The sequence below is a fragment of the Drosophila suzukii genome, chromosome X (genome assembly GCF_043229965.1).
Source record: "Drosophila suzukii chromosome X, CBGP_Dsuzu_IsoJpt1.0, whole genome shotgun sequence".
Taxonomy (NCBI): domain Eukaryota; kingdom Metazoa; phylum Arthropoda; class Insecta; order Diptera; family Drosophilidae; genus Drosophila; species Drosophila suzukii.
Window position 1 is genome coordinate 29,983,905 of NC_092084.1, and position 23,259 is coordinate 30,007,163.

At 38.8% G+C, this 23,259-nt stretch overlaps 1 protein-coding gene across 22 annotated transcripts in view; it reads left to right on the forward strand.

The window, feature by feature from the left end:
* l(1)G0196 (inositol hexakisphosphate and diphosphoinositol-pentakisphosphate kinase) overlaps positions 1-23,259 on the forward strand; it is a 50,083-nt gene that overhangs the window by 21,342 nt on the left and 5,482 nt on the right. For 7 of the 22 annotated variants that reach the window (XM_017068222.4, XM_065868343.2, XM_036820003.3 and 4 more), the window contains 6 exons: positions 4,210-4,407; positions 5,859-6,879; positions 9,575-9,884; positions 14,666-16,534; positions 19,466-19,849; positions 23,164-23,239. In XM_017068222.4, coding sequence (XP_016923711.1) covers positions 4,210-4,407; positions 5,859-6,879; positions 9,575-9,884; positions 14,666-16,534; positions 19,466-19,849; positions 23,164-23,239 — 3,858 coding nt within the window. Of the gene's footprint in view, positions 1-4,209; positions 4,408-5,858; positions 6,880-9,574; positions 9,899-9,995; positions 11,793-12,457; positions 16,535-19,465; positions 19,906-21,004; positions 21,182-23,163; positions 23,240-23,259 lie in introns of those variants that run through there. The other 15 variants (XM_017068230.4, XM_017068231.4, XM_036820005.3 and 12 more) reach the window with 11 other exon arrangements.

The window sequence follows — 23,259 nt, forward strand, 5'->3', positions numbered from 1 at the left end:
GACTCCGAATCCGAATTTTACATCCATTCAGAGGTGTCTAATGCACATAAGAATATGCGTTATGCTCTAAATGCTTCACTACAAAGATTTAGCAGCCCTTATAATACCAGAACTATCAACCAGAACCTTTACCATCCCAAGATGTAGAACCCAAGCTGGAAGCCATCGCCGGCGACGATAAAGATTTGTGGACCCCAAGTAATAAAAAAAAGCCGTCCAGAATCTAGGTCTTCCAATTCAGCTAATAAAATGCAGAGAAATTCGAGGAGGCCAAAAGCGAATGAATCCGATATACAGATAAGATCGTTCATCCGTCTAAATACTCCCTAAAATGCCATCCAAACAATTCCGTTTCGATCCTCGCTGCAGGCCCAGACACGTGTAGAGCTATCACTAAATCATTAATTTAAAAAAAGGTCGCGTTCTACTCCTGGCAGCTTAAAGAGGATATAGCTTATCGCGTGATTATTCGAGGTGTGCATCACTCCATTCCGGATGAACACATTAAAACAAGTCTAACCTTGCCTGGCCCTATTGTTCGCTTCATTAATAGACCAAAAATTCGATACGACAAAACAAATTTCGTCCACCTAGTTTTTGATGAACTAGAGCCATCTTCAACTAACAAGAAAATTCACGAAATTAAGACTCTATGTCGCCAGCGTGTTCAAGTGGAATTACCTTACAAAAAGGCTGAAGTCGTACAATGCCATCGTTGCCGGGACTTCAATCATACAAAGAACACCTTTTTTCTGAATCATAACTGTGTGAGATGTGTGAAACATGCCATAGAGGTCTGCGAACGAGATATTCATCCTATAAAATGTGTTAATTGTGGTGAAAATCACACAGCAAATTATAAGGCTGTATTGTTTACCAGCAGACAGTAAAAACATCAAATCAAATCGATCAAAACATCGAAAAAAAACCTTTCGCTCTCCCCCAAAAATCCACTACAAAAAGGTCGACTGTTCGATCTCATGTCGCGGTAGCTCCGTCATGCGCAAATGTCACCAATGTTCATTCTCGACTCCAAACTTAACAGGTTGGCCGACCCCAGCTGCAGCAACATGCGAACCAGTGTCAGAACCAATTCCCTCCACTGGGAACAAGCAATAGGAGGCCTTACCAGCAACATACCCTAAAGGATCACCCTCGGTCACAGCCACAAACAATACAGAAGACAGCTCTAAACCAACAACAGCCCCCAATGATGTCCTTAAACCCAACCTCTTGCCCTAAATAGCGCCAGGATCTGCACAAGCAGTCGCTGGTCTCCACGTCGATGAAACCCTATCATTCTTAAATGCACCCTTCCCAGCAATATAGCCTATTCTCATGTAAGTCCGGAAGAGGTCTGTCTTCAAATACGCAAGTTGCAACGCAGTAAGACTCCAGGTTTCGACAGTACTGACAGCAGAACTGCCAAGGCGTTACATAGGGAGGGTATACTATTTCTAGTTCTGCCTTTCAACTTCATGTTAAGTATCCACCATTTCCCCACACTGTGGAAGTGTGGTGTGATATCGATGATACCCAAGCTAGGTAAACCGGAAAACCTTGTTGCGTCCTACCGGCCAATATGTTTACCGCCCACCTTCTCTAAAATATTTGAGAGAATATTGCATAATGATGGCAGTAAGAAGGTTACAGGATGCCATTCCCGACCACCAGTTTGGCTGTAGAAGGCACCATGGTACACCAGAGCAAGCACTTTGGGTAACGCAGTACATCCTTGAAGCCTTCGAAAATAAACAGTACAGCTCAGCAGTCTTCCTTGATGTCAATGAAGCTTTTGATGGTGAACGGCTCAAGGTCTGCTGTTTAAGCTGAAAACTTTTCCGCCAACTGCACAATATCTTCGCCTAAAACGGTGTCTTTTAGAACGAAATTTATTGGTAGATGTGAGAGGCAAAAGGTCATCTAGCAGATGCATTTGAGCTGGCGTATCCCAGGGTAACGTACATGGTCCGGTTTTATACACCATTTTTACCGCTGACCTGCCGTACCCTAGGGAACCGGGTACCCTCTTGGCCACATATGCTGATGATACAGCCTTCATTGCCAATTAAAGCGACTCAATTCACTCAAAGCTTCTTTGAACTGTACGGCGAGTGGACGAAAAGATGGAACATCTGGATAAACGGGAATAAGTCTCAGCACTGCAACTTCTCTCTAAGAAGTCAAATCCTCACCAGAGTAAATTTCCAGAAAACAGCTATACCGCAATTTCCCCTGGCTTAGTGCTTGGGTTTGATATTGGACAAACGACTTACGTGAAGGCAGTACATAACGAAGGTAACATCAACATGTCGCACTAAGCTTTGGAAGCTGAATTGGGTGCTTAAAGGAATAAGCAAACTTACCCTCAGCCACAAGATGTTGCTGTACAAGTCGATTGTTGTTCCTTCAATGACATATTGCATACTAATATGGGATACTTTGACTCAAATATCTTGAGGGTTAAAAGATTGCATAACCGGGCGCTACGCACGATTGCGAATGCGCAGTCCTAGCTAGCGATCTTCACATCCCCAAGGTAATGATCCCCACAGGAGCATCCTTGGCTAATCCAACAACCAGAGGAGGACTGAAGCGTCGACACCCTGGCGATCTTTAGGGCACGAGGACGGCATCAAACCCGCGTCTTGAGAGAATAGTACAGAACGGTCCCTTTTATAAAATTCTTAAATTTCCTCATTACTGTATTATGTTTTATGCTTTCTTTTCTTGGTTGGTTCTTTTTGGTTGATCAACGCTTAAAATAAATATTAGTACACAAAAAAAACTTGTAGAGTAAAAGGGTATACAAGATTCATCGGAAAGTACGTAACAGGTGAAAGGAAGCGTTTCCGACCCTGTAAAGTATATATATTCTTGATCGGGATCTCTACCCGAGTCGATCTAGCCATTCCCGTCCGTATGAACGCTAAGATCTTGGTTTGAGTGGCGTTGCTGCTTGCATATCTCCGTCCACTTTGACTATCTTAAACCTTGCCTACATTTAAGGGCAATCTCTTTGGATCCTGTGATGGTCTTTTGGCGTTGTATATTATATATATTTATGTTTTTGCCAATCGCCACTACACTGCCCTAAAATATTTCACTTTTAAGATAGTAAATATGTTGACCGTTTTAATGTCATTGATATTAATTTTACCAAGGCTCCATTTACACATTCAAAGTCCATTATTCAAATCGAAGCCTTCATTAAAAAGTTACAAGCAAGTGAAGTGTGCAATCTTGGGAACATATCTCCATCTTCCTCGCACTCCCCTTAGCTGAGTAATGCGTATATGATAGTCGGTGTCATCGACTATTGCGTTCTCTCTTGTTTTATTTGTAACTAAATACCCTCTTAAAGGGTTAATTACGAAACTTCTAGTAAGTGTGTTTGTACTCGTTTCTTGTAGAAAAAAAGGGTATAATATATTTGTTGGATAGCATATATATTCTTGATCAGGATCACTAACCGAGTTTGTCTGTCCGTATAAACGCTGAGAGCTCGAAACCTATAAAACCTATGTGGATAGTTGAATACAGATGCTAGGGTTTCCTGCGCAGCGCAAGCCACTATAACTAAAAAAAAAAAAAATTATTAAATAATGGACTCTATGTGGAGTCCATGTGCAATCTAGGAAATATAAGTTTTGCTACTTGCACACCTCCATCTCCATCGCACTCCCTTTAACTGACTAACGGGTATCTGATAGTGGAGGCCCTCGCATATGGGTTTCTCTCTTGTATTAACGCGGATATCTCGGAAACTATCAAAGATAGAGAATTGGGATTTCAGATTTAGATTCCGTAGCTTTGTACGCAGCGCAAGTTTGATACACGAATATGCCACGCCCACTCTAACGCCCACAAACCGCCCAAACCTGTGGCGCCCACAATTTGTATGCTAGGTAAAAAATTGAAGCTGAAATGTATTAGTCTCGTCAAAAGTTAACGCTTAAATCTGTCTACCGCCCACGTAACCATATATTGAGATCACGGGTAGGTGGCGCATTTCAGTCCCGCTTTGCTGCTTGCATATCTCCATTTACCGTTGGTCCCTTTAGCTGAGTAACGGGTATCTGATAGTCGAGGTACTCGACTATAGCGTTCCTCCTTGTTTTATTTCTAAATCTATTAAAACTCTACTTTATAACTTAAATTAGACTTGAATAAATTTTAACTTCAACAACCCGAACACACATATTTCAGATTACACTCAACGTTCCGGCACGACCTTAAAATCTACGCCTCGGATGAGGGACGTGTCCAGATGACGGCTGCAGCTTTTGCCAAGGGTTTGCTGGCTCTGGAGGGCGAACTTACACCCATCCTTGTCCAGATGGTAAAGAGCGCCAATACAAACGGACTGCTGGATAATGATTGTGACTCCAGCAAGTATCAAAACCTGTAAGCATATTTAAAAATATTTTGTATGTCACTCAGTAATTACGATAGGCTTGTACATTAGGGTGGGTCTATTTGGGGTCTTTAAATTGTAGCAGGGAATCTAATCTATGGACAATTATTTGCAAAAGAAAAACTCTTGTATTTCGTAATGTTTTAAGGAGAATATCTAGTACACGCTCTAAAATAAACAAAAAAAATTGTTTTCCTTTAGGAAGAAACAAAATTTTGTATACCTTTACTCGTAGACCAAAATGGCAGAAACAAGCGTTCCCGACACCATACAAAATATATATTCTTGATCAGGATCTCTAGCCGAGTCGATCTAGCCATGTCCGACTGTCCGTCTGTCCGTATGAACGGTGTGATCTCTGAAACTATAAAAGCTGCAATACTGAGATTAGGCATGCAGATTCTAAAGAACCCTGCGCAGCGCAAGTTTGTTTCGTCACTGTGCCACGCCCACTCTTACGCCCACAAACTGCCCAAAACTGTGGCCCCTACAGTTTTAATGCTAGAATACAAATTTTAACTGCATTGGATTTTTCTTATCAATACCTATCGATTGACGCAAAAAAAATTTGGCTTGCCCACGCTAGCGCGCACAAACTCGGAAACTATCAAAGATAGAGAATTGGAATTTCAGATTTAGATTACATAGCGAATATGCCACGCTCACTCTAATCCCCACAAACCGCCCAAGCCTGTATCGCACACAATTTTTATGCTAGAAAAATTTGTTTAACTGAAATGTATTCGTCTCGTCAATACCTATCGATTGATCCAAAAACGTCCACTCTAAGGCCCATAGCGCTTAAATCTGTCTGCCGCCCACATACCCATTTATTGAGATCGCGGGTAGGTGGCGCATTACAATCTCGCTTTGTTGCTTGCATATCTCCATCTCCCTTTGGTCCCTTTAGCTGAGTATCGGGTATATGATAGTCGAGGCACTCGCATTCTTCCTTATTATACCCGTTACTCGTAGAGTAAAAGGGTATACTAGATTCGTCGGAAAGTATGTAACAGGCAGATCAGGATCACTAGCCGAGTCGATCTAACCATGTCCGTCTGTTCGTTCGTCCGGATGAACGCTGAATTCTCGGAAACTATGAGAGCTAGGCTATTGAGATTTGGCATGCAAATTCCTGAGATTCTTACGCAGCGCAAGTTTGTTTCAGCAATGTGCCACGCCCTAAAACATGTCTATTTTTTTAATATTTTGTAAACGTTTTTAAGGAATTTTGTTCTGATTATCTATCTACGTCCAAAAATTGTCCATAGTCCATTCATTAAATGTTATAAGTTAATAAAGCGCGCAATCTCGGAAACAGCCGATTTGGTGCATGAATATTTGCATCTCCCTCGCACTTCTTTTAGCTGAGTAACGGGTATACACTAGTCGAGTCCATTAATAAATTTTACACCACAAATTCTATTATAATCCGGAACAGGGCAAAAGGGCGACTCCACGAGCTTATGCAAAATGATCGGGAGTTTTCAAAGGAGGATCGCGAGCAGATTAATCCTTGTAATAGCAAATCGATCACCCAGGCGCTAGACTTTGTTAAGAATCCTGTGGATTGCTGTCACCACGTACATCTGCTAATACGTGAGCTCTTACACATTATCAGCATCAAGAAGGACGATCCGAAGACCAAGGATGCGATCTTGTACCACGGCGAGACATGGGACCTGATGCGATGTCGCTGGGAGAAGATCGAAAAGGATTTTAGCACTAAGTCCAAACTGTTTGACATTTCCAAGATACCAGATATCTATGATTGCATCAAATACGATCTGCAGCATAATCAGCATACTTTGCAGTATGATCAGGCGGAGGAGTTGTATATCTACGCTAAGAATCTGGCTGATATAGTAATACCACAGGAGTATGGATTGACGCCGCAGGAGAAATTGGCCATTGGCCAGGGTATTTGCTCTCCATTACTAAGAAAGATCAAGGGGGACTTGCAGCGAAATATCGACGAAGTGGAAGACGAGTTCATGAACCGTTTGAATCCACACTATAGCCATGGTGTGGCAAGTCCTCAGAGGCATGTCCGCACAAGGCTCTATTTTACCAGTGAATCGCATGTACACTCCCTGCTCACAGTTCTGCGTTACGGGGGATTACTTAATGTGGTCACGGATGAGCAGTGGCGTCGGGCAATGGACTACATTTCAATGGTATCGGAGCTGAACTATATGTCTCAAATCGTCATCATGCTCTACGAAGACCCCACCAAAGATCCAACATCCGAGGAACGCTTCCACGTTGAACTGCACTTCAGTCCGGGTGTTAACTGTTGTGTGCAGAAAAATCTGCCGCCAGGTCCAGGCTTTCGGCCGCATTCGCACGGTGACAATGCCTGCAATGTAAGCTTGCAGTCCTCGGATGAGTCCAATCCCGCCAGGATCGAGGAGGAGAACGACTCGAATTCAGGAGAGGAGCGAGAGGGCAAGAAGCGAGGGGTAAGTTTATATACTAAGCCTTTGCATTTGTGTCTATTTCCGTTACTTGTACAATCAAAAAGAATATTTTTTTTGTTCAAAACTGTGTAATAGGTGAAAGGAAGTGTATTCGAGCCTATCTCTAAAGATCTATAAAAAGAAGGAAAGAAAAAGAAGGGAGTAGACCCATAGCCCAAACCGTATTTATTAAGCATCAAAAACTCAGCATACCATAGGAGGCCTGGGTACACACTGTGCACCATGGGGAGTTTGACCACTTTTTGTGGCATAAATTAATAACTTAAAAAATAAGCCACATTTAAAAGCTTTGGTTTTTGAATATAGCATATAAAATATAAGAGAATTAAAAAAAATGTTTGAATTTTTTTAATAAAAATCTAAACGTAATTTTTAATAAATATTGACGTTTTTCATTTTTTAATTGAAATTCTAATTTTATTTTTTTTGTCATTATTATTCTTAACAAAAATACTAAAATCCTATGTTGTAAAGTAATTTTAAAATTACCGTTACTTAATAACAAAAATAATTGCAAATTGTTTTGTTAAGACAACATCGAAACTGGCATTTATCAGACTAAAATGCGGGAAATAACTGAGCTTACGAGAATTAAATATTCTACAAGATAAAAAAGGTTTCAGGGGTGGAAACAGTTGGAATCACTTTGTAGCTCTATTTAAAAATTAAAATTGTTTGAGGTTAGAACTTACATACGAATATACGAGCACCACAATAAATAAATACAATATCAAGGTCACACACATAAGTTACAAACTCCTCTGATTGGATAGTATTATAAAAACAGGCTTTCACAGCTGATAACTTTACAGTTAGTTTAGTTAGTTTTGTTAGTAACATTCGAGATTTATGTTATCCTAATACATTCTGAAAAACAAAACCAATTTTTACCGACTTTTACAAAATGGGGTTTGGACAATAAAGTGGTCAAATTCCCCATAGTGCTATGATTCGATATGTCCGCAGTCTGTCCTCAAACAGCTCAAAAAAATTGAAGGAGCAAAACAAATACGTTTATATTTCCCAACGGAAAATGGCCGTTATTAAACCGATTTAAATTATGTTATTAATTAACAAGTCGGGTCTAATAAAATTAGTAAATCACTTACACATTTCCATTTGGATAACTGAAAAATTGTGAATGAAATTTCAATTTGAAGTCAAATACTGTTGTTATACCCTTGCATAGGGTATTATAATTTTGGTCAAAAGTGTGTAACGCAGTGAAGGAGACCTTTCCAACCCTATAAGGAATAATTAAAAAGAGTCGATATAGCTATGTCCGTCTGTCCGACGGTTTTTATACCGCTTGCGAGCTCAGTTTTAAAGAAAGCGTTCTCAATCGTCATACAATAAGTGCACGCAGATCAAGTTTGTAAATCGTCCTGATAAGACCATCCTATATGTTAGATCCCATAGAAACGATCAAATAAAACTAGGAAAATTAAGCTGTTTTAAAGCTATTTCGCGCAGTACTAGAATAATTGACATCAAACTTTGCAAATCGTAAGTTTGTATGCATTTCTTGATTGGAGTAAACGCTCTTGCCGATCGGATCCTATAGCACCCATATGTGACAAAAAAGACCGCTCAACGCTTCCTACTGCTCTAAGTCCACCGCCGAAACTCATCAGAATTTTACCATATAACCATTGCTTTTTCGAAAATTCTGAATAACAGGCCAACCACTGCATCGCCTTCACACAGAAACTGTCCTAAAAGTAAACCGCAAATCTGAAGCCCCATTACTACAGTTTGTTGTTGAGCAGGCCTCCTTTATTGTGTCAGAAATTTGCGCATCTGATTGGCACTATGGAAGGGAACGGATTCAGATTTTTGAGGCGAAGGGGAAGAAGCTTGAGCAGTTAAAGAAAAGGTAGCTAGAATGGAAGATTAGGATCAAGATTACACAGCGAGTTCTCATCGCGACAAATTCAAATTTTGCCTGCGATCTACGGATACATGGAGTGCCCTACGTTTAGAGAAAACACCTGAAGCATAACACGCCATGCTTCAATCTTGGTATAAACTCAGCCCCGTCTATTAAAAACATTTTTCGTTAATGCAAAGATCCTTTGTCACTTCAAACTTCGACTTACCCGCCTCTGTATACGTGAATGAACAGCTCACCAAAGAAAACTATGTTGTCTTTAAAGAGACGTCGGGAAATAGTCCATGTCAAGACTTTGCAGAACGCTGAAACTATTGAAGACCATAGTCACTTGCAACAATGCAACAATGATTAGTTTAAAGGACGGACAGACGGAAGGACATGGCTAGATCGACTCGTCTAGTGATGCTGATCAAGAATATGTGTACTTCATGGAGTCGGAAGGGTTTTCTTAACTAAGTTACAAACCTCTGACTACAATCATTATACCCTCTGCAATGTTGCCTATCGGGCACCTATGTCCTTTAGCTTCCATAGAAGCAAAAGGATGAACTGGGTGAACATTTGATGTTTTTCAAGATATATTTATATATGTCGTTGTTTAATATTTAATATTTTGTCCGTTAAATGTACATGGGTATTAAAACGTTTGGTTTCCAAAGCAAATTTTTAATTGGTGTACCGTTTGATATCAGTTGTATAATATATATGTGCATATATATATATACATTTTATATGTCTCTATATACGAGTATTTTATGTAATGTTCCGTTGCCTCTTTTTCAGACTACCGGCCAAAGAAGCTCCGATCGCAACGCCGAACGCACTTCTCCCGCCTTTGGATTCAACCGTTTAGAACTGAGATCCAAGCAGTTAAAATCAAAGCCCATCCCCATCGGAGCTCATCACACGGTCAGTGGCCATGAGGCAATGGATCTTGCCAAGCGCTTGAACGAGGAACTGGCCTCGCAACAGCAGCAGAACCAGCAGCTCCGGCCAATCAGTCCAGATATCCGGGCAGTGAGCCCTGACTGCGAGCCACGTTCCCGGAGCTTCGAGCAGCGCCCCACCTCCGGCGTCTGTGTAAAGGAGCCGGGTACGTATTTTTGGGTAGGGATTGACGGTAGATCGAGCAAAGCTTGCCGCCGCCGCCTTCACAGCCGCCTTCTTCTCAGAGACTGGAATTCACCACCACTCTTTTATCCAGCTACCAAAAAATGTGTTTTTCTTTTGTTTATCACATTTCACAACTAACCGATTGGCGTACCCCAATTATAGACTAATACGCACTGATATGGTTTGGTTTACGTACTTACCCATTATTGCTTGATACGATTTGGCAGAGAAGGAAATCGGAAAATGAGTTTTAATGTTCAAGGCTGACTTCCTGAAGAGAAACTACTGACGGCCGTTTATTTGATGACAAAGCGCACCGAGGATGTGCCGAGGGACAATACTATACACAATAGGAATTCCGTAGTTACATACATAGTTACAGGAACGTGTACCATTTTCTATCAGAGATCGTAAATAACAGTTAACAGTTTTTTCTGAGACTGTGTTGCTACTCACAAAACATAAAAATTCAGAATTTTGTGTCACTCTTGGACAGAAAACAGTTATATTTATACCCGTTACTCGTAGAGTAAAAGGGTATACTAGATTCGTCGGAAAGTATGTAACAGGCAGAAGGAAGCGTTTCCGACCCCATAAAGTATATATATTCTTGATCAGGATCACTAGCCGAGTCGATCTATCCATGTCCGTCTGTCCGTATGAACGCTGAGATCTCGGAAACTATGAGAGTTACAATACTGGGATTAGGCACGCAGATTCCTGAGATTCCTGCGCAGCGCAAGTTTGTTTCAGTAGAGTGCCACGCCCACTCTAACGCCCACAAACCGCCCAAAACTGTTGCTCCTACAGTTTTGACGCTAGATAGAAAAATTTAACTGAAATGTATTGGTCTCGTCGATACCTATCGACTGGTCCAAAAAAAAATTTGCCACGCCCTCTCTAACGCCCATAACGCTTAAATCTGTATACCGCCGGTAGGTGGCGCATTTTAATCTCGCTTTGCTACTTGCATATCTCTATTTAGCTGAGTAACGGGTATCTGATAGTCGAGGTACTCGACTATAGCGTTCTTCCTTGTTTTTATATTAAGCGAAGGAAAAAACAAGAAAAAACGCGTTACTCAGCTGATAAGAGTGCGAGAGGGATGGAGATTTGCTTCTTGTTGCTGGCTCCACCTGGCCTATAACACCAGCGCCCCTAGCTTCTTGGTGGCATATTAGTGAAAAAAGCTGATTTGATTTATGTGGTGTGCAATCTCGATTGAAAATGCAAAATTTTGATTTTTTGGGTTATAAATTCTTAATGCTTTCAATAACTTTTGGCATGTAGATGGGTATTGATAATACGAACAAACTCTCATTTAAATTTGTACAAAATATTAATATTACGCAGGAAGCCCAAGAATCTGCATGCCAAGTCCCAACATTATAGCTATTATAATTTCTGAGATCTCAGCGTTCATACGGACAGACGGACTAGATTGACTCGGCTAGTGATCCTGATCAAGAACATATACACTTTTTGGGGTCGGAAACGGCTCCTTCTACCTGTTACATACTTTCCGAAAAATCTAGTATACCCTTTTAATCTACGAGTAACGGGTACAATAACTGAGAACAAAAATATACTGTTTTTTTGTGACAATTATCCCAATATGTCAGTAAAAAGATGTAACTTTCGAAAAAACTAAGTGTTGGCATATACTTTAAAACCAGTTTTTATGTAATATGCGTAAATATACTTGCAACTTAAAATGCAATTGAAATATTTTAGGTAGCGTTTGGCGTGGTGGGCAATCTCCAAAACAGTCGATTTTCCGCATGATTATTTCCATCTCCCTCCCACTCCCTTTAGCTAAGTAACGGGTATTTAATAGTCGAGGAAGTCGACTATTGCGTTATTTCTGGTTTTATTTGTATTTTCAACAGCTCCTTCACAACATTTAATGTCTTGAATAGCGCTATTAAAAACCAAATACCTTTCTAGTTCTGATCTACACAGAATTTAGTTTTTGTCAGGCCCTAAAAAGTGCCTAAACGTCAAATATTTGGAACTTTTACGACGATTTTCTTAAACCTGTGAGTGGTGGAAAGTTGTTAGTAAAGTTTGTCTTGAACCAAGAAACTGTGCTGATTTTGTATAACTCTGTGTATTCACGTGAGATGTCATTTTTGTTTATAATTTACTGATTAATTTAAATTTAGTTGGTTACTGTTATAGAGCATTTTGAGATACCAAGCGATTCTCTCTGCCAGGTTAACCAGGCTTCGGTTTCTCCGAAGTACCATTTTAATTCACCTCTTTAAATTTTGCATAACTTCTTGTCCTCTTTTATGGTTTATATATATTTTTGGCGGGGTTACTTGCATGCCGTTTCTTTGATTTTTGTGTTTTCGTCACTCGATTCCCCGATCGCACTGCCATCTAATTCCACTGGGAAGTCCCCAAGACTAACACTAAAGAAAGGGAACCCCTACTCAAAAATTCAGAAACCACATTAGTTTTATTTTATATTCCTCCACCCAACATATTTACAAAAAATATTACCTCTTTTTTATATATATATATAAATAGATATTATATATCCTTTAGCTAGATGTCGCTCTATTTGGAATGGTAAACGAATAATATTCAGTTTAAACTTTCCATAATTTTCACTATTGTTCAAGAAAAAGTTTAAAAGCATTTTCATCTCTATCTCTTTTGAGCTGTGCCCAACATTTTATGGTTTTCATTTTTTCTATTGTATAACGATCGAAATGACACTCACACCAAAAAAAAATAACGCATTGCAACACAAGTTTTCATTAAATATACATATATATTTCGATCTAAATTTTTTCAAATGAAAGAAAAACATTGTTTAGAAAAAAACAAAACTGTAAACATCTGGCCGCGGAATCCCGTGTACTTGGCAATGCTGGTTAAACTGTCTCAGCCAAAACAAAACAGAAACACACTGCCCTTCTAGCCACGCCTCTGCACACCTCCCACACCCTTACAAAATGCAGCTGAACACCAAAAAAGATTTACACCCATCAATTCATTTTTTTCAAAGAAATAACACAAATTTTTGCTGGCGTCCAGCTGCCTACGGCCCCACAATGTATTATCCCCCTTCTTTTTTGGCCTCTATTAAATTCTCTCTATATCTGCCTGTTTGTCTGCCTCTCTGTGCTGTCAATCTATCTTTGTTTTTGTCTCAGTGCATGAAAAATACTGAAGTTCTTTTGTCTGTCTATATATTGCTCGTTGTTGTTGTTTGCAGACCCTTCCCACCCATCCATGCCTACTCCCACCCACACATAAAAATATAAACAACTACAGAGACAAGGACCTAACCGGACCCGAAAAATCCTCTTACTCTTCCAAAGCCTGAATATTGTGATATATACACACCACTAAAAGCTTTTACTAAGAGCCTTTGCCGCTGCAGCTGCCAAGTTTCCCAACTTTATATTTTTCGAATGCTCTTGTGGGGTCTGAACGATTGGTAATTACGGTCTAAACTAGTGGTTAGAAGTGAAATAAACATAAAAGTATTCAAAAATATAAAAAAATTTCAAGTAGGTCTTAAAATTAGTAGCTAAATTTTGGCGTAATACAAAAAAGATTTATGGCACAAATGCTAATAGTGGTTAAAATGATTAAATCATTAAAAAATAGTAATTACTATTCTTTGACAGTATTAAAAGATTATTTATTAGCTATACTATATTATTATATTAAAAAAAAAGAGAAACCATGAAAAGTTATGCAAAAGTTAAAAATTCCTATTTGTAGTAGAAATTTGTGGTCAAATTTTTTTTTTTAGTATTTAGTATTAAATTATTTTCTTTCCAATCGCATAATTCAAATTTCGCCCTAAAACAGCGCAAAAACGCACAAAAACAACAAAATAAAAAGTATTCAGCTGTCAATTAATTCTTTGCAAAATGCAAACAATTACATATATGTCTTATAGCCCAGAAATTTCCATCTGAGGACATTTTTAACTCACTTATTAAGGATAAACTTCTGAAACACTTAAATTTCTTTGATTATCGCTCCTTTATAGACCGACTTTATGACTATATATAACGCATCTAGGCCTTGCAAAGCAACGAACTTTCTTAGGAGTCTTCGCCCTAGTGGAGTTTTAAATTAAAGTTTCCACCGTTTTGAGCGGGAAAAACGACAAAATTTACTGGGTTTTTTCAAATCCTTTAAAAAAAAGAATCCTTACGTCTTTGTCTTTTTACCATGTTTGCATGTACTTTGTAAAGAAGATGAACCTCACAGTTTCTACTATGTAAAACAGCATTGGAACGTAAATTTTTTTAATAGCAAAACACGAAACTTTAAAATTCGATTACAAGACAGCCATACTTAAGAATTCGCGGTCCATTGAGGAGAGTTCTGTAGCAAGATTCGGGGGTACAGACCGTAAACTAGAGTATTACCATCATTCAGGTCTTGCAAGAGTACTTTCCATTCGGCTTGCCGATTTAATTTTTCTTATCTTTGATTTCCTTTTGGTTTAAACATTTTTTCCTTCGTTTTCTATCCCCGTGTTTTTACGAACCTTTGGTTTTCTACGAACTCTCTGCAATCTTCGACTTTTGGCTATCTCGAATAATGAGTTTCCTATTTGTATACACAATTACATACAAAAATGCACCGACACTACAAATCTCGAATATATCATTACGAACTTGCCTGACTTTAAACTGGAAACTCGATCCAACAATCGTACCTCACTAACTACCCTTCTTCCTGGTTCCATGTTGATCTCGGACCGAATGTAACTTTGATATTTAGTATCCCCTGATTTTGAAGAGATTTCGCAGGGTCCTACCTCTGAGGAGGATAGCTTTCAGGCTCATACTTCTGAATTTAAAGATATCTTCGAAGATCACAATCCAGCATTTAGGGAGATAACCCATGCTCAAGCGGACAACTCGGATGGAGAAGCCTGTCCCAAAGCTGGAAATCGCACCGCTTTTCAGATTCGGGTTACGAATAGTTTGTCTTTTTTCAAAATTGATTCATCGACAAATGAGCTGCCATTGTCGGACATTGATTTTTCGTTGCACCCGCCTACTCCCCAATGCGGCCCGTTGTCGCACAAACGCCTTCATGTGTTGACCATGCGGCGGATGGAGAGCTGCGACGAGGGCGATGATCTTGAGCAGCTCCGGCACATGCCGCAGATCTCACCAATAGCCACCAATGAGCGACCTTTAAGCTCCTGCAATTGCAGCAGCTCGGCGGTCCAGGCACATTCGCACTCCAAAAGTCTTATGGACTTGGGCCAGGCGAAGGCTGCGTCTTCCCCACCAGAAGCTGGGCAGCTTTCGGAGACAGGCGGTGGGCCGGCAACGACGGCGGATGTAAGTAGCAGCAGTTTTGATGACGACTTCCAGTTGTCTAGCTCAGCACCGGCCATCCTGATGAGCTCCTATTTCGGTCAAAAGCCCCTGGTGGCTGCTTTGTCACCAATGGCTCATGCTACCACATCGCCCACAGCCTCCACTTTACGTCTCTGCCAAGATATGGACAAAGCTTCGGCTTCGGTCTCCTCATCTGCTCAACGCAAGGCCACCAGTAGCTCCTGTGGTCAGCTGTCAATGCCAGCTTCTGCTCCTGTTTTGACAGACAATCCGTTTCGCTTCACCGTTTTATCAGTGGGTTCTTCTGCGTCCTCTAGCGGTGGCTTTGTGAGCTGTTTCGAGCCCATTAAAGAGCAGGTTACACCCACAACGGAGGATATAAAGACATCGCAGCCGGAGCCTCAAGTAGCCTACAATCTGCCCACACTGCTGATAACAGACACAGCAAGTACCACGAAATCGACAAGCATAAAAAGCTCCAATAAAGTAAAACAAGTAGTCGCGTCAACGTTTTCACCAATAGAAAGTGAAATATCTAAAGATATAGGAATAGAGACAGTAAACGTTACAACATTTGCACCAACGAGTATATCAACAGATATTAGAACTGATACAAAAACAGACATAAAAATAGATTCAACAACAGTTACAGCCACAGATGCAACGAAAGATACACCAACGGTTACACCAACAGATACAATAACCGATCTTGCAAAAGGTATACGAAATTTTACACAAACAGCCACCCCAACATCCCCACGAACATTTACATCATCCACCACCACTACAACAACATTAGCAGCAGCAGCTTTGTTTGATAATACAGCAACAATGTCTTCTAATAATCCATTTACTAACCAATTCCAATCAATCGATCCCACATCAAACGACGCACCACACCATCATGTACATCAACACCAAAACCTAACAACGATCATCGATCAACAACAACAACAACAAAAATCATGCATCCAAAATACACTGAACGAAAACAACACCACCTCCACAAATACAAACACCACTACCACGACCCTGTCTTGTTGTACCAATACCATCGCCACAGATAGCCAAGTCTCGGTGTCGGTTTCGGCATCGGTGTCATCGGCCAACTCGTCCAGTTCGTCGCGTCGCCAAAGACACAGTATTGCCGGCCAGATGTCCTATATGAAAATGTTGGGTTTCGGTGGTTTTAGCAAAAAGATGGCCACCAGCGCAAATAGCCTTTTCAGCACCGCCGTCATTAGCGGCAGCTCCTCCGCTCCTAATCTTCGCGATATGATACCGGTGTCCTCATCCGGTAAGTACACAACATACAAATATCATAGTATGGTATGAACCCAGAATATTCTCCCTTTCGGATGGAGTAAGTCAGGTCTCTTAGGGCTAGAATATTCTTAGAATGTTTAAGTTACCTACCAATAAGTTTTCCCTTATTGGTTGACAACAACCGATCGCATTTCAAAAATGAACAAAGTTTTCTAGAAGACCTTTTCTGGATGTCAGAAAATAAAAGTGTTCAGAATACAAATAAAATCAAATTAAAGAAACATCAATAAATTAAAAAGATTTAGAGATACCATTTCAGATGCCCGTTACTCACCTAAGGCGAGTGTGAGATGAAAATATGCTAGGAGCAAAGCGACTGTTCCCACGCCACTTAGCCACCCAGCGTCGATTCCTTTGTTTGCTTAAAACCTTTAAGTGTATGGTCCAATTTGAACAATCCGAAAAAATTCTATACAATTTTACAAAATCCAAAAAATGTGGGCGCTTGACAAGTTATAGCGATATGGGCTTTTTTAACGTTAGAGTGGTCGTGGCACCCAACTTGCGCTGCGCAAGAATCTTTAGAATATGCATGCGTAATCCCAACTATCTAGCTTTAATAGTTTCCGAGATCTCAGCATTCATTCGGATGGGCATACAGACAGACGGACAGATGGTCAAGAACATATGTACTTTATAGGGTCGGAATTGCTTCCTTCTACCTGTTACATTCTATAAACCCTTTTAACGAGTATAACAACAACATACATGAACATGAAATTTACCCTTGGAGAACTTATATTAATATCAATTTTAATATGCCCAATAGCCACACTGTATTAAATTTTTTTCGACCAGTGTTATGAAACATAAACACATGCAAAAACTTTGCTGAGTGTGATACTTAAAACTTAATATTTATTGGTGGGATGTCGTTCACGTAAAACTTTATAAGAGAAATAAGGTTTGCCTAGCAATTTTTTTGAATATACACGTTTTTAAGTGGAACAGTTAATTTATGGGAAAAGCTTTAATTTTAGTAACATTCAAATTTTCTGAAGAATTCTGTTTTGCCTTTGTGTTTGAGGTATCGTTAGAAAAGACACAAAATGGGCGACTTGAAAAAATTGCTAAATTTATATAAACGATGAATTATTGGTAATTTATGAATTTTTATAAGTTGTAACTTCACTTCCTTTTTTAAGCACTTTGATTAAAGAAATTTACTTTGCCAATAATTTTTGTAATCCGTCGGTCTGTCTGCCGTCTGTCCTTCCGTATGAACGATGATATCTAGGAAACTATAAAAGCTGGAAAGTTTGGCTCAGGTATGCAGATTCTAGAGATTCTTGCGCAACCCAAGTTTATTTCAGCGGGGTGCCACGCCTACTCTAACACTCAACGCTAAAACCTGAATAGTGTAAATATAATTTTGTTTTGATTATCAATATCCATCTATGTACATGGCCAAAAATTGTTAAAATCGGACCATCCACACCCAGAAAAAAATCCGTTCGAAACGTTCAAAAATCAAGACCAAACGTTGTCAAAAAGTGCGTGAGCCCGTTTGTTGACAGTTCATGAACGGTCGTTCGTAAAATGGGACCGAAACCTTAGGGTCGGGTTCCGAACGAATGGTGTCAGTTTAAGAACATTTCGGGCTTCACCTGAGAACATAAAAATCTAAAAAAAACTAGGTTTGTGTACACGCTAGACTTTCTGTACGCCTGGTAGAGGATTTATTTAATTTCCCACCTTATGTTTTGTCATTGCTAGAATTCAATGTATTTTGGATATTTTGCTGAAAACAAAGAATTTATTTATTAATGGAAGTACATATAAACATTAGAAATAATCTTTTAATAAAACTTACAATTCACAACCGTCTTCTCGCGGACTCGAACCTGTGCTACCATGTGTCGGAGGCGGACGCTCTAGCAGCTGGACCACCGAGCGAATTTTTCGAGTGCGGACAATTGGGACACTAGACCTACATACATGTTTTTATGAACGATGTTGCTAATTATCGATTTCGATAGACTTTAACGCGTCCATCGCAGCTTTTTCATGAACGGCGTTCAATATCTGAGAACATTTTTCGCAATTTGGAACCAAGTTGTTCGTCGGTAGAAATTGTTACCAACACCGTTCGATTTTCGTGAACAAACGTTCGAAATGTGACAACTAAAAATGGAGAACGGATTGTTCGCATTTCATGAAAAATGTTCTTGATTTTTTTCGTTCTTTTTTTTCTGGGTGCATAAAAAAGTTATACACAGTGGCTTGGAAACAGTCGCTTTGCTGCTCGCATATCTACATCTCTCTCCAACTTCCCTTAGACGTGTAACGGATATCTAACAGTCGAATATAGACTTCTCTCTTGTTTATTATTATAAGTACTTTGCCAAGATATCGATTACTCTAGTTTACAGCCAAAATGCCCCAAGAAGAATGATGGTAGTTCCTGGTAGAGTTGAACCCATAGATCACAAAAAAGATGTCCCAACACTGTTGTTTAAAAAAACTCACATTTTCAAAGTTTGCCGAGTTGTAGCTCACAACATACTCAAAGTAGCCGATTCATTTAGGAAAAATTAAAGGGTGACATTAAAGTTGAGAACTAAAACATATGTCACCTAAATTGGTTCAACGCAACTTGAAAAAAATTAATAACACGAAGATACCAAAAAAAATGTCTTACAAACTCCTTTAAAAAACCTTATCCCTTTCAAATATTTTTGACTTACCAGGAACTACCATCAACCTTCTTGGGGCAGTTTTAAAATATTGCTTTGTAAACAACTGTTATTATTATGAACAATATATAAATATAGTAAATTATATTAGTCTTTGTAGTATTTTTAAATAAATTTTATAATTAATATAAATTATATAAAAAAATTCAAATTCAAATCTATATAAAATTTATATTTTGCCTGATAATCACAACTACTTCATGCAGGTTTCGGCGATGTACCACCAATTCGACCGCTTGAGACGCTGCACAACGCCCTGTCGTTGCGCAAGTTGGACAGTTTCCTGCAGGATATGATCCTGGCGCAGATCTTCAAAACGCCGACAGGCTCGCCGCCACGGGACTTCGCCAAGAGTACCTTGCCAGCAGTCTCCTCGATGACGCTGACCGCCTCAAACCAGACAGGTGTGACAATCAGCAATGAAGCGCAAATCGGTGCACAGCAGAAGACTGTAACGCCGACCTTTGACCGGCGTGGCAGCGAATCCGGCACAACCGATGGTCACATGGGGCTTCTTTCTGAGTGCCAGTGCCCGAATCTGGATGACAGCAACTCAGCGCTACTACAATCGCTGGCGGAAAAGAAGCAGCGTAAGTGCAGAAAAAACTCTGTGGTTGAGTGGCAGTGTTAAACGTGACATATTTCCCTATTTTTCTGATTCCAATCAAATTCAAATTAAAATTTGCAATGCGCACAGTATTGATAAAATAAAATTGTTGTGTTTTTGTTTTAAACAAAAAAGGAAGCTAACTTTGGCAAGCCGAAGTTGATATACCCTTGCAAACCCATATAATGCCAAACGAATAATACGTGTATTACAAAAACCCTATAAAAGTACCTATAGTTCCTAGGACATCTATATGATATAGTCGTCCGATTTTAACATTAAACAAAATTGAAATTCTAAAACTTAAAATATTGCTTGCCCCAGAGTAGAATGTATGATGAAAAACAACAAATCTATAACTTTTTAATATTATTTTCTCATTACTTTTTCGATCCTTCCTATATCAGCAATATAAATAGTCGTCTGACTAAAAAAATTGTATTCTGAGTTCCAAAATTGTAAAAAAAGATCTGTACATCAAAGCAGAAGAGAATAAAATCAAAAACAACGAAGCTAGAATTTTTGGCTTCTATTTTTTCAATCATTCCTATGGAAGCCTAAGGATATAGTTATCGAATCCGGCTCGTTCTCGTATCGGGAAAGTTTAATCCCGATAGCTTTAAATCTAGTTTGCGCAGGAACGGACAGACGAACATGGCTGGATCGACTTATCTAATGATGCGATCAAGAATATATGTACGTTATATGGTCGGAAACGTCTCCTCAACTGCGTTGCAAACTTCTACGTAAAATAATAATACTCTCTGCAAGGGTATAAAGATGTTCTTTTTTTTATAAGTTTGCCTGCTGACTAATTTTTTTTTATTTTAAAACATTTTATACAAAAAACAAATAATAACACATTTTTTTTTTAAAATCTTAGTACTATTCAAAATGTGTTTTCAGCATGCCTAAAAAAAAATTTGGCAATTTTGTGCATTTTTAAAAGTCAAAACATTTTTTCGCACAGTTTGTGTTGACCAAAAGTGGACGCTTACTAAATACAACATTTTCACATAACCTAAAATACAAATAAAAGCAAAGAATATTTGTAAAAACCGCCCCAATTCAGGGAAATCTTATATTATTTTAATTTATCATATATAATTATTATTTATTTTTTATTTTTATTTTTCAGAGAATCCAACAGACTCAAGCATTTAAATCAAATGCAGTAAAGCTTTATTTTTACCCCTTTAAAAATTCATGTTTATTTCTTTGTATAGATATGCATGTATAATTCTACACTGAGCTCCTTTACCTCATAAGACTTATGTTCAAAATTGGAATAAAAATGCCAGGAAGTGCAAATCTATGTATCGATGTCATGTCTGGCGGCATTATATTCTTTTATGAATTTACTGTTACATATTTACTTAAAATTCTTGCTATTAATTGTGTGTTTTCATTCTCTGTCTTTCCGAATGTTCTACCACAATACTATTTTATTATTTTCTATCTTTATCTAGTTTATTTGTAAGAAAGATTGTCCTTATGATAGCCGTTTCTCTTAGAGTAAAAGGCCATTTCGAAAGTATGTAACAGGTTGAAGGAAGCGTTTCCGACCCTATAAAATATATATATTCTTGATCAGGGTCATTAGCCAAGTCGATGTCCGTGTCCGTCTGTCTGTCTGTCTGCTTGTTTGTCTATCTGTCCGTATGGACGGAATCTCGGAAACTATAAAAGCTAGAACACTGGAATAAGCATAACGATTTTACTTTTTACTTTTTTACTTTTAGTACTGAATGGGCTAAGAAATGTATTGTATCGTTCAAACGGCATTTAAATTACATTTCCATTGATGCCAAAGTTAACAAGAAGTAAGTTTAAATTATGAGTATATTTAACTTTTGTTTTGTGAAAATACTTTTGACCACCCCTGTATAGCTTCCCTTGCCCATTTGATGGCATATTTTTCGAATTTTACAAACGCGAGAAGTATGATTTTAGTTTTGTCGCATTTAGGATTGGCACTAGATAAATAGTTTACGTTTTTCGGCCGGAAATCTTTGAGAAACTACAACTTTTGAGCGAGTCAACCGATTGGTACGGTCCAAAGAGCTTTTTTGTAAAGAACATTCCAAATTCTAAAAAAAATAATTGTAAACCTAATATTTTACTAAATAAACTTAAATAAAAATTGTGTTTCGATTTTTAAGAAATAACGTCCCTTTTGATTTTGTTCGAAAAAAATGTATAATGATCCCTTTTTTATTTACTTTTCACCCTGTGAAGGAAATTTTGGGACTGACACATTTGTAAATTAAATTAAATTATGAACCGAGTTAAGAAAGCGGTTTTTCCTTTTAAAAAAAACATTCAAAAATGTACATATATCTTCGGTTGAACTCACCGGATCAACTTTATATTTTTCCGTTTTAGATCCTGCATTTTAAAAAAAGTATTTACACAAAACAAAAGTTAAATATACTCATAACTTGAACTTACTTTCTCTTGTTATACCCGTTACTCGTAGAGTAAAAGGGTATACTAGATTCGTCGGAAAGTATGTAACAGGCAGAAGGAAGCGTTTCCGACCCCATAAAGTATATATATTGTTGATCAGGATCACTAGCCGAGTCGATCTAGCCATGTCCGTCTGTCTGTCTGTCCGTCTGTCCGGATGAACGCTGAGATCTCGGAAACTATAAGAGCTAGGCTATTGAGATTTGGCGTGCAGATTCCTGAGCTTCTTACACAGCGCAAGTTTGTTTCAGTAGACTGCCACGCCCTCTCTAACGCCCACAAACCGCCCAAAACTGTGGCTCCTACAGTTTTGATGCTAGATAGAAAATTTTAACTGAAATGTAATGTTCTCATCAATACCTATCGATTGACCCAAAAAAAAGTTTGCCACGCCCACTTTAACGCCCACAAACCGCAAAAACCTGTGACGCCCACAATTTTCATGCTAGATAAAAAATTTTAACTGAAATGTATTGGTCTCGTCAATACCTATCGATTGATCCAAAAAAAAATTTTCGACTATTTTCGACTATAGCGTTCGCCCTTGTTTTATTTTAAGTCTTCGTATTTATATGTCTGAAACTGAACTGTCTTCTTCACTGCGTTGCTAGGAAATTAAATCGCGGAGTTTCCCAAGTTAACTTCCCTTCTTGAACTCCTACTTTGCTGTTCAATAAATGATTTCCTGTTTTGTCTGATTATCAATTTTAGTATTACAGTCGCTGTTGCTCCCATAATTTTTTTAGTAACTTTACTCCTGTATATATTGACTATTTAACTAACATCTTAAACACCTTGGTCACAAAACACACACCCTTAAATAAGAAGTTTGGCCGCAAGATAGTCTGCAGGCAGCTGAGGACGGAGAGGAGGCATCCCTTCCTGAATTGGAAACGAAGCCAAGGTGACATAATAAGTTTATAC